At 38.4% G+C, this 13139-nt stretch overlaps 1 protein-coding gene across 4 annotated transcripts in view; it reads right to left on the minus strand.

Moving 5' to 3' along the window:
- Positions 1-13139, minus strand: part of map4k4 (mitogen-activated protein kinase kinase kinase kinase 4) — a 44505-nt gene continuing 31366 nt past the window's right edge. For 2 of the 4 annotated variants that reach the window (XM_065293093.1, XM_065293092.1), the window contains 9 exons: positions 13000-13105; positions 8187-8354; positions 7872-8015; positions 7112-7246; positions 5051-5151; positions 4205-4354; positions 3962-4121; positions 3553-3692; positions 1-2188 (listed from right to left, as the gene is read on the minus strand). In XM_065293093.1, coding sequence (XP_065149165.1) covers positions 2105-2188; positions 3553-3692; positions 3962-4121; positions 4205-4354; positions 5051-5151; positions 7112-7246; positions 7872-8015; positions 8187-8354; positions 13000-13105 — 1188 coding nt within the window. In that variant the 3' untranslated portion in view covers positions 1-2104. Of the gene's footprint in view, positions 2189-3552; positions 3693-3961; positions 4122-4204; positions 4355-5050; positions 5152-7111; positions 7428-7871; positions 8016-8186; positions 8355-12999; positions 13106-13139 lie in introns of those variants that run through there. The other 2 variants (XR_010545458.1, XM_065293094.1) reach the window with 2 other exon arrangements.

The following is a 13139-nucleotide window of genomic DNA, read 5'->3' on the forward strand; positions in this document are numbered from 1 at the left end:
TATTATACATTAGTTTTATTAGAAACATGGGCAACAATCCTTAAACCGAGTTTATTTTAAAGAAAAACAATGGACCATCAGGAAAACAGGACTTTCTGCCATATATTGAGGACATACAATACAGTGCCACCACTGAACAGAAAACCAGTCAGCTCACATATTCAGAAAGTCAAAGCAGTGCTGAAAAAACACCAGCTCGGTTGTTATTCTTAATGAACAAGAATTAGGGTAAAAACAAAGTTGAATACAAAAAGTCTGTAATCTTAAAACAAATAATAAACTGCGAAACTTTGCTTCTTTAGATCTTATTTATTTGGTCTCAATTTACAATAAGGTTCAATTTGTTAGCATTAGTTAACTACAGTAACTAACAATGAACAGTACTTGTACAGCACTTCATTTCATCATTTACCAAAACATATTTAAATACAGTGTGCAAATGCAGCTTCTGTAAACGGTTAATGCACAACGGAAAAAATATGGAGAAACAATTGTTGTAAAAGCTCTTGTTCATTGTTAGCTCACGTTAACCAATGCATTCGCTTTATAATAAATGAGACATCTGTAAAAGGTTACCGTTTTAATTTCAGGTCACTACTGTGATGGAAACAAAGATATTGCAAAACAGAAACTATACAATTGATCGTTTTCTTTGATAACACAAAAAAGAGCCAAAGCAGTTTTAGCTTTTGCCAATTTCTGAATATCTCCGTCACAAATCAGATATAAGAATTGATTATCTTACTTAAAGATTAAGTTACTATTCAAAATACAAATGATCACAACACAGAGTGTATAAATATTGTAGGTAGGTAGGGAGAGAAGACGTGAGGCAACTAAACAGAAAACAGCCAATAAAAACCTAAATTAATTGCATTAGTCATGAAATGAGCTAACTTCAAAGAGTAAACCCCAGAAACCTTTTCAGTCATTTAATACTTCAGTACTGTCGTTATCAATCATAATTGAACAATGAGAAGTCATCCTTTTGATAAAGCATCAGATTTATATCATTCCCTAGCATAATAATGGTCATAATCAGGTAACTGATGGTCTTCATTATGAATGGTGAGGGTGGGCTGTTAGAGGAATGGTTACTATAAGTGAAGTAAGGAGAAATTTTAAGATTTTAAGGTAAATTTATAAAGGTTCCCCAACATGTTGTGTTAGATGATCAATAAAGAGACAGCATAGAAAAGTGTCAGACAGAACATTACACATTACAGGGATGATAACAAGCTCAGTTTGTGAAGGTACGAATCCCCAGACGAACCAGAACACTGGCCAATAATATATAATGACGCTTAGCTAACAAGCCATCAAGGTGTATATTCAAAAAATAAAGTCACTACCTTTAGATTCTTGTTAAACATCATAAAGAAGAAGAAAATTCATATGGATTTATCTTAATGTGAGAAGAGGAAAAGAGACGTGAGAAAAGAGGCAACAAAGTGTCCTGCACATTCTGCCACAAGACAGTCCACATTAAATCCACTTTAGATTCACATTAAATCCAAATTAGATTCACATTTAATCTGGAGAAAAATTCAAGCCAACTGTTCTCAGTTTTCTTTTAACACGAAGAATTCATTATAACATGATGTAAAAAACAACAAAACATCCCTTGCCTTGCCACACTTCTGTCACATGACCCCACATTTCTTCAACTACTCTGGTTATGAAAACAAATTTAACGAGAGAAAAAAACTGAAATAAATAAAATGCATAAACATTTGAAAATAAATTACAAAACAAGCCATTTATTTCTTTAGTGTTTCTTCATTGCCATAGCACTATTAGTGACTGTCTGCCAGAAACACTGCGGCTCCTGTCAGACGGGTCAGATGAATCTACTCAATACTAGAGAAGAACACAGATTTACACAGACTAGCAATAATACTGTAGGATACTCAAACCGTTCCCCATGCAGAACGCTGCACAAGGACACATTTGGCCTAATCACAATTGTGTAGTCCAGTTTGTCAGTCATTCAACAGGCTGTGATCGTGTGTCGCCCGGCCTCAGGCCGCGATGTTCGGCTTCTGATGTTCGGATCTTCGTGTTCCCGTCTGTGGAGCGCAGTCCTATAAGGATGATGTCACCATTACCAGCTGAGCAAAGAGGTGCGACCCAGAGTCATGAAGTAGACCTGGCTGGAACCTCCGGAACGCACAGAGGCAAAGAAAACCTGGAAATACACATATAAAGGTATATTGTTTATTGCATAAAAGGGGACTAATTTGCACACAGCCAATGTAAATACAAACATATTGGCGATGCTGAGAGCAGCAGCTACATCAATACTGAGAACTTAAAGTGAAGCACTTCTCAACACATTATTTTCTGTGCACGTTTGTAGGCCACCACAAACCAGCGACATGCACCCAAATTTCAGCTCTAGTCGTGACGGGGGGGAAACCACAGAAAAGTTTGTGTCATTAAACTGAAAAATGCACACACGAGACACGACTCTAAACCACAACAACCTCGAGTAAAGACGCAAGCGATAGCTTGTATGCATAAATAATGAGACAGCTCGTGCACATCATGGTGCAGTGATTGGATTAGACAAGTCATTTCTTGTGAATAATACGCAAAAAATGGTGATGTGCAATTATAATCTGCAGCCAATCAATGCTCAAATCACTCGCATTTAAATCGCATGTCATGACATGGCTTCAATATCACACTTTCTTAAAAAAAATCCCAATAATTACTCACCCCCATGCCATCCTAAATGTTGATGTTTTTCATTGTTCACTAGGTTTTTTGAGGAAAACATTCCAGGATTTTTCTCAATTTAATAGACTTTATTGGATCCCAACAGTTCAACAGTTTCAAATTGCTGTTTCAATGTGAAATGATAAAAATATGCACTTTTAAACCACAACTTCTCGTCTTGCACAAGCCGTGTGACTTGCCAGCGCAATAAACTTGTCTTTGTGTCAGTTTATTGTTTAAAATGGTCCCAAGTGTGTGTTTCACATTGGTGACTCGTGACCTTTTCACATGCTTACTCAATATGCAAGGTCGCGTTAATAAAGTCTATTAAATTGAGAAAAATCCTGGAATGTTTTCCTCAAAAAACTTACATTTCTTTTTGACTGAACAAAGAAAGACATCAACATTTTGGATGACATGGGGGAGAGTAAATTAACTATTTATTTTTTAAGAAAACCATGTATTCCATAACTTTATACAAACCGAAAGAACCAAATATAACAGTATTCACTTTCTAATACCATTTGTGACAGCTATTACAGTTTTAAGTGATGTGCAACACGTATATAACTGTTAACCTCTCAAAATAATAAATTATAGCCGTGTGCTTATAGATCACAGTTAAAAATCAACATACAATCAAATGCTGAATGATTTAAACAACTTTAATGTTGTTTTCTTAATTCAAATAAGTTCCTGTTTACTTTTTATTATTTGGGTGTGAAACCTGGAAAATTTGTTTTTCATTGGATTCATCTGTTAAGTACTTGTTAGTTCAGAGACTTTACATCAAAAATATTCAAGGAGTGCTTGTATTGTTTTGAGGATCACCTTGTCATTTCTCTCACACAGGAACTTGAGTCTTTGCGCTCTTTTGTGCATGAAAACTCCATCCAGGTGTCCGGTCTCTACCGAGCGGATTTCTATAGCCTTCTCTCCCCATCCCATGATCTGGTTAGAGCGAATATAAGCTGCGATAAAAAAAAACACACAGGTAAGAAACATATAGAGAATAACTGGTAATCTGTCTTGCGTTTTGTATTTCATGTCTTTTATTTTAAATTTATCATGTCTGTATTGTAATTCCATGTTAATGAGGTGCGTTCCAATTGGCCCTTTTAACTTTTCATGTTTTGTCTAAACTCGCTTACCTTGCCTGACAGTTTCACTTTGTGGCTATTAGGGTCTTTCTTCATACTAAATGTTAAGGATTGAATAGTACCGTCAAGTAACAACATACCGACAGAGGTGGGCATCTCGCCCCACTGAAGCACCACATCTTTGGTGATGCGTCCGTAGGTGTTGACATACACGCCTTCATCTTCATAACACACCAGCAGTTCAATACCATCAGTGTTGGGCAGGATGATGATGGCGTGGGACTGAATGCTGGTCTGAATCTGAGGGAACAGATGAATTAAAGAGATGAGCGACTGCTGTTCTTCCACAGTTAATACTGAAAATCTTCTGCTTTTGTACATACATGAGTGGGAAGATAGATGTCATAAACAGCTCCAGAGTCCACATCCACCGCATGAAACCCAGAGCACGATCCGTAGATGACCTTTAACCTTTGACCTTCTTCTACAGTCAGATCCACCAGCAGTGGCTTGTGCACCAGATCACCAAACGACTACCAAACCAAAGTTAAAGCACATCAAACACGTTTTCTCTTTCTTTGCAATCCACATGTTACAAATCATTTACATTTTCCTAAAAGATAAATTAATAAGAATCATCCCTGATCATATGGGCACATAGTCGAGTTATTTTTGTAAATTCATGTATTATTGTATCGGAGCCACCGGTGCGGTGGGGACAGGCGTGCTTTCGGCGACCCGGCTTGGTGTCCTTTGCAGTTCCAGTTCCCTTCTCACAACCCTGAACTTTCCTGTCCTCTCTTAATAATACTGTCTGTCAATTACAGGCAAAAATGCCCCCCCCCAAAAAAAAAACTTAAATCAGATAATATTGTGTGTTGTGGATTATATTTAAGCATTTGTTATGTAAAACAGCTTGTTTAGGACATTACTAACTGCCATTTTTATCATTTCTCTTGGCCTATGTAAACTTGTATGTGTTTGTGTGTATACACTTGACTTCACACGTATGTCACTTGCCTTTTTGGAAAACTTTACCATGAGTAGTCAATAACTGGTCAATATTGTCTGTGGTTAAATTGAAGATGCCATTGAAGGGTGCTAGCAGCACTAAAATTTCGCTTTTCTCCAGCATTAATAACTACATAAATTAATACTCCCAATCCATGGATTGATTAATTTAGCCATGAATAGTCAAATTTGAATTTTTATTTTAATATTACAGTTACCTTGAAAGCCATGAATTTGTGGTAGGGTTTGGGAGCCCAGGCGTAAACCTCTACAGAGTTTTTCAGGGCCAGAACCAAAAACTTGATCCTTTCGTACTTCACTGCAGATGAAAGAAACAACAAGCTGTGTTAGTAACAGAGGTACTGTGATGTCTTATTGGCCCACGTGGATAATAACATTCAAACTTTCATCCAAAGTGTTAAGTATATTCCCATAGTACCCCATTTTATGTTTTTACTATGTGACCTTATAAAATACACAGAATGTCCAAATGCATCACATTACATTTTATCATTTCATGGATTTTAACGTTGAGTTGTAGCCTGCAGATACTTCTGTCTTTTTGCCAAAATCACATAATTTCAAAGTAGTGCATGACTAGTCTAACTTTAAACTGTGAATTATTGCTATTGTGTCGGTTGCCCCCGCCCCCTTTATATTATTTTAACCGTTTAATTTTGTATGTCTGTATCATTTTGTTATATATTTGTTATATTTGAAAAATAATAAAAGTGTGTCACAAAAAAAGTAGTGCATGACTAGTCAAATTCGTATGGAGCCCCTAAGGGGACATGGAGCAATAAAATTTAGTTTCACGTGCGCACGCGAAACTTAACGTAAAAAAAAATCTGCACATGAAAGTGAACACATGAACCTAAACTTTAGATTTTTTTACTCCAATGTCACCTTAGGGGCTCGGTAAATTCGAATATCCATTTTTTTTTTAAGTTTTCACTTCATCTGTACAGTATTTTACAGACTAATGTACAGATGTAAAATTAACAATGAATTTACATATGTTTCTTATTGTTTTGGCTATTTAGATTGCAGACTTATTTAAGTATTTAGAGTAGTTTTTCTGTATTTTTAAAGAATTGAAAAATATTATTTTACAGTGTTTTCAACTTAAAAACAGAATATACATTTATTTTTCCTATAATCATAAGCATTTTGTGAAATTTTGACAATAAAATAAACAATGATGTCAAACAATGATGTCTTAAAACATCATTAAAAATTTTTTATATATATATATATATTTTAGCTCAAATATTTGAATGTTATATTACTGAAAAATGCCCATTCCTAACATAAAGTAGACATGAAGTTTTTGTCAAACAGCAACTATATAAAAAAAGATATCTAATACATCACTGTAATGATCTTGGCTGATTAACAAAACCTTTTCAGTTTGGATGCCTTTGTATTTATGTTGACGAAAGCTTCACAAATGGATTGAGCAGTTTGTGAATTGTAAAGCTAGTTATTATGGTTATTAAAGTTTAAATATGGTTTTGATATTTTTTAGGGATGCACCGAAATGAAAATTCTTGGCTGAAACCGAAAAAGAGAGAATACCAAGGCAGAAAACCGAAACACCGAAAGAAATTATGCCAATTATTAGTACCATTGCATTTATGGCTATGACTGTGTACTAACTTTACTAGGGGTGTGACGGATCACATTACAGTTGTTGAGGAATGGATCGGATTATTTTTCGCATCAGCAAAAAGGGGGTGGGAAAAATCTAATAACAAATAAAGAAATTACGAACATTTATAAAAAAGAACAAAGTTGCACATTAATAAGGGCTAACATTAGCATTAGGTACAGAAATCAAAATAAATGAATCATAATACTGTCTTTATTGTATAAATTAAATATATAATATTATTTTTTGAGCTACAGAAGTGATTTTCTCTTTGTCTTGTGTTGTTTGATTAACATTAATGACACAGACTTAAGTAGGTTAGTTGAGGTTACGGTCTCTTTAAGACCAAATACTGTAACATATACATACACTAAAGACATAAACAAATTTTATTATAAGAAAAAGAATACTGTGAGATCATTTTGTTTGTATGTGCCCTGTCAATAAGAGAAAGATTTTATGTTCGCTTGTTTTTTTAAAAACGCATCTCTCTCAGGTGTGCACTATTGAGGGCACTTAAAGGAGCGCACCGCGCACACAGAGATCGAGGGGCGAATCCCAAACAACTGTGATGTGTAAGTTCTGGGGACACCGAATCTGCATCTAGAGGTGAGTGACACTAACTTACCAACTTTGTAGTGCACACAACCCTCAAGTTCTCCTACGGTGGTCCAGCCTTGTTTCTTCTCCACCTCGGGATCGTTGTGGAGAATCTTGTTCCTCAGCCAGGACAGATAGTAAACGCGCAATTTATTCTTCTTCCCTAATGAACACATGCAAGGACTTCAGACAACACTTCATTTATACAGATGTCAAAGTCGAAACTGTTTGCGTCTTTTTGTTTGATATTTACGACTCTTGATCGGGATGCCTCTGACAGGATACCCGCAATAGCCAATGAGAGCGAACAAGCTTCACCAACCGGATGTTGCGTGTATTTATAGCTGAAACGTGACAGTCAAAAACATGTCACAAACACGTGGAGTGTATTGAGAAAGAAGATCACCAGTGCCCCTTTATCGTGTGTTGTGCAAGAACCATCACATGTTTGTTTGAGTTTTTTCTAGTCACGAGAGTTTCTGTGAGATCTCGTGTCACTGTGAAATCGTTACTAAAGTTGACAGGAATCATCTAGAGCATTGGTTTATCCATTGTGGTAGCCCTTGCTCTTTTAGCAAATAATAATTAGTGAAAACTGTCCTCAGGTCTGTGGTCTCCCATGGATTTACACCACATGGCCTTACAACACAAAAACAGACAGAAACAGAGACAAACCTGTGGTTTCACTTTAGTTAATTCATGACAAGGACGGACGTTACATAACACAGCCTTGATTTTTGTGTGTGTGAGGAAACAGCTCTAGCCGAGTATGAAAGTGAGACGCTTACCTGATATTGTCACCAGTACATTAAGTCCCTCCAAAACATCCATCTGTTGAAAGCGTCTGCGACTGATGAGAGGATAAACTTTTCCCTGACCGCTGCGATCCAGTAACATCAGACCGCTCTCTGTTCCAACTAACAGATTTACACCTTGGGAAATTAATAAAAATAAAAGGAGGAATCAACTTAAGTAACATGCTTCTTTGGATCCATTTACCCGCAAACCCTTACTAGCAGCCCGAAGTCAAGGACAATCTGATTGGCTGTAAATCTAATACCCCTTGAAATATTATAAGTTGAATGAAAGGTGTTGAGACTCACCCCAGAGGGCAGCACACAGGATCTCAGAGTTAAACCTCTTCTTGTATTTGCGGATCTCTGGAGTGTCGTTCTGTGGTCTGGTGTTAACGGGATTGACGTTGACCACGGAGCCCTTACGAGAAGCGTCCTGACGCAGGGCTTCCTGTAGTCGAGCATCGTTGCTGTAACCTGAAAAAACATGTGTACATCAGTCAACGGAGAAGACCTTAAGAACAGATCCCAGGACCGTTAGGGGCGGTTTACACTTGCTATTAAGATGTGTTTTCGTCGATCAGATCACAAGTGGACGAGAGAGACAAAATCTCTTTACACCTGGTTTTAAAAACGGTCTCTTTTGTCCACTTTCGACCGCTTCTGTCCTGATTACTTTGAGGGGATGGTCTGTGGAGACTGTTGGCGAGTCTCTTTGCTGTCATTTAAACGTAAGCGGGAGTAATGATGGGTTGAAATGGACGCAAACTAATATTATGTCAGAGTCCGCTGCTTGTGTTGTAAGTAAACATGCGGCAAAGTGTTATGTACAAGATATGTAAGAGATTTATCTGATATTTCAGCCCAATTGATGAAATAAGCAACTTTCACATGCTTGCAAAATGAAACTAATGAAAGACGCGGAGATCAGCTGATTTTAGTTTTATCAATAAAAGCCAAAAGATAGCGCTGTATACTGTGTGTGTTCACGCTAGAAGTCAGAAAAGACATAAAACATTGTGTTAGGGATGCACCGAATCCAGATTTTTTGGGTTCGGCCGAATCTTAAACAAATCTGAAACCGAATACTGAATCCTACTCTCATCCTTATTCCATTAACACAGTAAAACACATTGATGAAGTAAACAACGTCCACAGCAGTGTATTTTTCATTTTATTTAATTTTAACTGTAAAAAAAATGGATAGGCAACATTATGCCAAGATGACAAGTGGGAAAAACTATTTTGACAATTACCATAAGCCTATGCATAATGAAAGCGATGCGGTGCGACACGCTTGTTTTTCCAGGTGCGTCCGCGAAATGTGAACCGCCACTAAGGGGCTGGACACACCAAAACTTTTAAACGCGGCTGAAAACGCCTTGAGGACGCCGAATGCCAGCTGTTTTTCAGCTGAGTGCCAGCTTTCTTCAGCTGAGCGCTTTGGTAGCTGTGATACTTCAGCTGCGAGCCGGTTGGTTGCTGTGGTAATGTCCCGCCCCTCCTCCACTGTGATCGGGCGGCCGTGTGAGAACTGACATTGACGAGCGGAGCTTTTCTCCCAAAGTTGAGTCTCTTTCAACTCTCGACACTCAGCGCAGAGCGCGGAAAAAACGGCGAGCGCCGGTTTTCAGCGCGGAAAAAACCCGCTAGCTGCTGGCTTATTTGAAAAACACCGAGCTTCCATTGGAAACCATTGGAAACAATTGAAAACATGCACCGGCCGCGGGCGTAAAAGTTTTGGTGTACACAACCCCTAAGGCTCACCAAAAGAAAAAGCTTATCTCCACGTCAGCACCCGATGTGTGTAATCAACGGCCGCATGACATAGACCAGCGTAGCGCAAGCCTAGGATTCGGTACGGTGAAAAAAAAAATGGATTCGGAGCATCCCTACATTGTGTTAAGTACCTCAGTTTATATAAATAGGCGGAGAGAAGGTGGTCTCGTGTGGCTGCTGTTTAAACTGTGTATTAAGATGTGTTTTCATCGATCGGATCACAAGTGGACGAGAGAGACACATTACGTTTACACCTGGTATTTAAATCCATCTCTTTTGTCCACTTTCCACCGCTTGTGTCCTGAATACTGTGAGGGGGTGGTCTGTGAGACGGTGGGCGAGTCTCTCTGCTGTCATTCAAACGCGAGCGGGAGTAATTGTGAGTTTATATGGAAGCAAACTAATATTATGTCTGAGTCCACTGCTTGTTTAGCAAGTAAACATGCTGCACAGTGTTTTGTACGTGTATGTTAGAGCTTTCTCTGAATTTTCAGTGCAATTGATGAAATAAGATCGCACACCTTTCACACGCAAAATTAAACTACACAGAGATCAGCAGGTTTAGTTTTATCAATGAAAGGCTAAAAATAGCGCTGTTCACCATGTGTTCGCGCCAGAAGTCAGAAAAGACGTAAAACTTGTGTTTAGTACCTCTGATTAGATAAATGGGCGGAGACTAGGCGGTCTCGTGTGGCTGTTCGAACAAATTCGACCACATGAGCGTTCAGGGTTTCCCGCAGAAAATTTGTTAGTTAAGGTGGTAGGGTTGTGCGTGTGGGTGGGGTGTACGCGTCATGATGAAAATATATTTTTTAAGCACTCAAATAAAACTCAATTTTGAATAAACTATGACAGAAAATGAACACATACTAGATTATTAATGAACTAAATGTTTTATCAACTGGCTAGTTATCCTCCAGACAGTGGCGGACCATGTCTTTCTCTCATTTCGGCCATGTGGTGCGCATGCCCTGTTCGCTATTCTCCGAGGTGCACTTGACGGCCTTTTGTGCGGTGAATTTTTTTTGGACAACCTAGTTAAGGTGGTAGGCTTTCCCAGCTTAGGTGGGCCGCCCGAACTGGAAAGTGCTGCGGGAAACCCTGGCGTTTACACTACAAAAACAATCTGGTTGAAAGTGTTTTCGACTACCTCTGAATGTGGTCGAAAGTGGACGAGCTCAAAATTTTTTGAACACACTTTACACCTGTCTTTGGCATCGCCCACGTGTGAACCGATCGGCAAAAACCCATCATAATACCAAGCGTAAACAGCCTGTTTGTGATCCTGACCCATCCAATCCAAAAACTGTGTTTAGAAAATAATCCACTTGGCTCCTGATAATTAGCAATGCTGGTAATGAAGCAGTGAACATTATTTTAAAGTGATAGTTCACCCAGAAAAAAAAAATAATGATCAGTCATCATCATCTCATTTTCAAGCTGTCCTAAACCTGTATAAGCTTCGTTGTTCTGCTGAACAATAAGAAAGATTTTGGTAATCAAGCAGGAAGCAAGAGCCCCATTGACTTACATAGTAAAAGTAATACTATGGAAGTCAATGGGAAAACCAGAATGGTTTGGTAAAAACAAAGCAGAGTGTATTCAACAGAACAAAAAAAAACTTATACAGGTTTGGAATAGGGCTGGGATAAACGATTATTTTTTTAACGATTAATCTAGCGATTATTTTTTCGATGCATCGATTAATCTAACGATTCATTTTGTCAGTCCGATTCGACTTCGATTCGATTCGATTCTCGATTATCTCCCCATTAATTAACTAATAGCAAGTTATACATGTTGATTTACATATCTGAATGTAAACATTTCAGTATATCTTTATTGCTCTTAAAATTTCAAAATAAAAAAAGACTATACAAGTGCAAAATAATGCATTCTTAGACAGAGGTAGCATTCAATAAAGCATTTGCAGTGCATACTGTGCAGTTAAGTAACCGTATAAAAATCTCAAGTTCAAATTACTTTATTTTACATGCATTTATGAGCAAAACCTCTTCAGTGTGCCTTTTGATGGTCTGTGTAATTTTTATAACTAGATTTGTTTAATCCACATTGTTTTCGTGCTGTTCTAGTCCATTTAATGACAGATATAAACTTAAGATAGACTTAAGATAGACTTATTATAGACTTAAGAAGCACATATATTATTAAATCTCTTTCTCTTAAGTTTGTTAAGATAGATTAGGACTCATTTACTGCTGGACAGAGAGTGAATGAAAGCGCAGTCTTCTGGCAACAGTGACATATTTCATTGCTTTCTGTTAAATTGCTCAAATGACTGTTTAAAACACACTTGGCATCACATTCATGATTTTATGGTAAAATGACACTTTTTCGCGTAAATCCACGAGCATTTAAACCATAAACAAAGCACTTTCACTTTAATTGAGCGTGAGCAGCGCAGCAGAACCACGCAGAAACGATTGCAGCACTGTTGCTACAGAGCCGCCCAAGTATTTGCAGCTGGCTCCGACCTCCGTTTATATCCGTTTCGAGCCGCGAGCTCGCGCTGCTCATTCGGCGGGGTGCATGCTTGTTAACATGGGCGCTGAAAAAACTACGCGCCGCGCGGCCGCAGGCACTGCTCACCCTTGCTGTGTGAAACCAGCGTGGACTGAAGCCACTCGCGTTGCTACTACTGCGCCGCCTTTTTGGGTCTGACGAATCGACGCGCATATTTTGCGTCGACGTATTTTTTGCGTCGACGTCGTCGATTACGTCGACGCGTTGTCCCAGCCCTAGTTTGAAACAACTCGAGGATGAGTAAATGATGGCAGAATTTTAATTTCTGAATTTTAATTTTAATAATAAACTACCCAAAGGAGTGTCATTGTTCAAAAGCAGTTGCTGTTTCTATAGGGGTCATGACTGAAATACCTATAAACATGTTAGTGGCTGGATCAACTTTGATTAACATGCAAATGTTAAAAAATTCAACCACCAAGCACTTGACAGCCAGTCAACAATATTTGTCAAGTTAAATATTGAGCAAAGATAGAGTTGTGTTGGGCTGTCATAACACTTCTGGATTATATTGTGTAAGTGTGGAAAGAGAACAGCAGGTCATGACCCAGGGCTCAATCTCTGGCTAGTTAATATAATCCAATCAAGCCCCTGATGCTACCACAGGCATGTTAACGTTGCATGTCCTAGCAGAATATCAAGCAACACATAAATTGCAAACATTTCCTTATGGTAAATATTCATGGAGATCCAGAGCTCAGGTGATAAACTGAACGTCCGTGAGGAAGGTTTTGCACCAAGCAAGCAACTGGAATTGAAGGGAAAATGAACCAATTAGACCTCTTTGTTTAAGACTTACCAGCGTTATTGAGAGCGCTGCCTGTGGACGGAGAAATCTGGAGGAGACGCGGGTCAATGAAGGGGGTGAACGAGGAGGAAGACTTGTGCTTCGGCACGGTGGGTGTCTGTGAGAGAAGTCCACGAGCGGAGAATGAGAAA

The sequence above is a fragment of the Paramisgurnus dabryanus genome, chromosome 15 (genome assembly GCF_030506205.2).
Source record: "Paramisgurnus dabryanus chromosome 15, PD_genome_1.1, whole genome shotgun sequence".
In the NCBI taxonomy this organism is placed as follows: Eukaryota; Metazoa; Chordata; class Actinopteri; order Cypriniformes; family Cobitidae; genus Paramisgurnus; species Paramisgurnus dabryanus.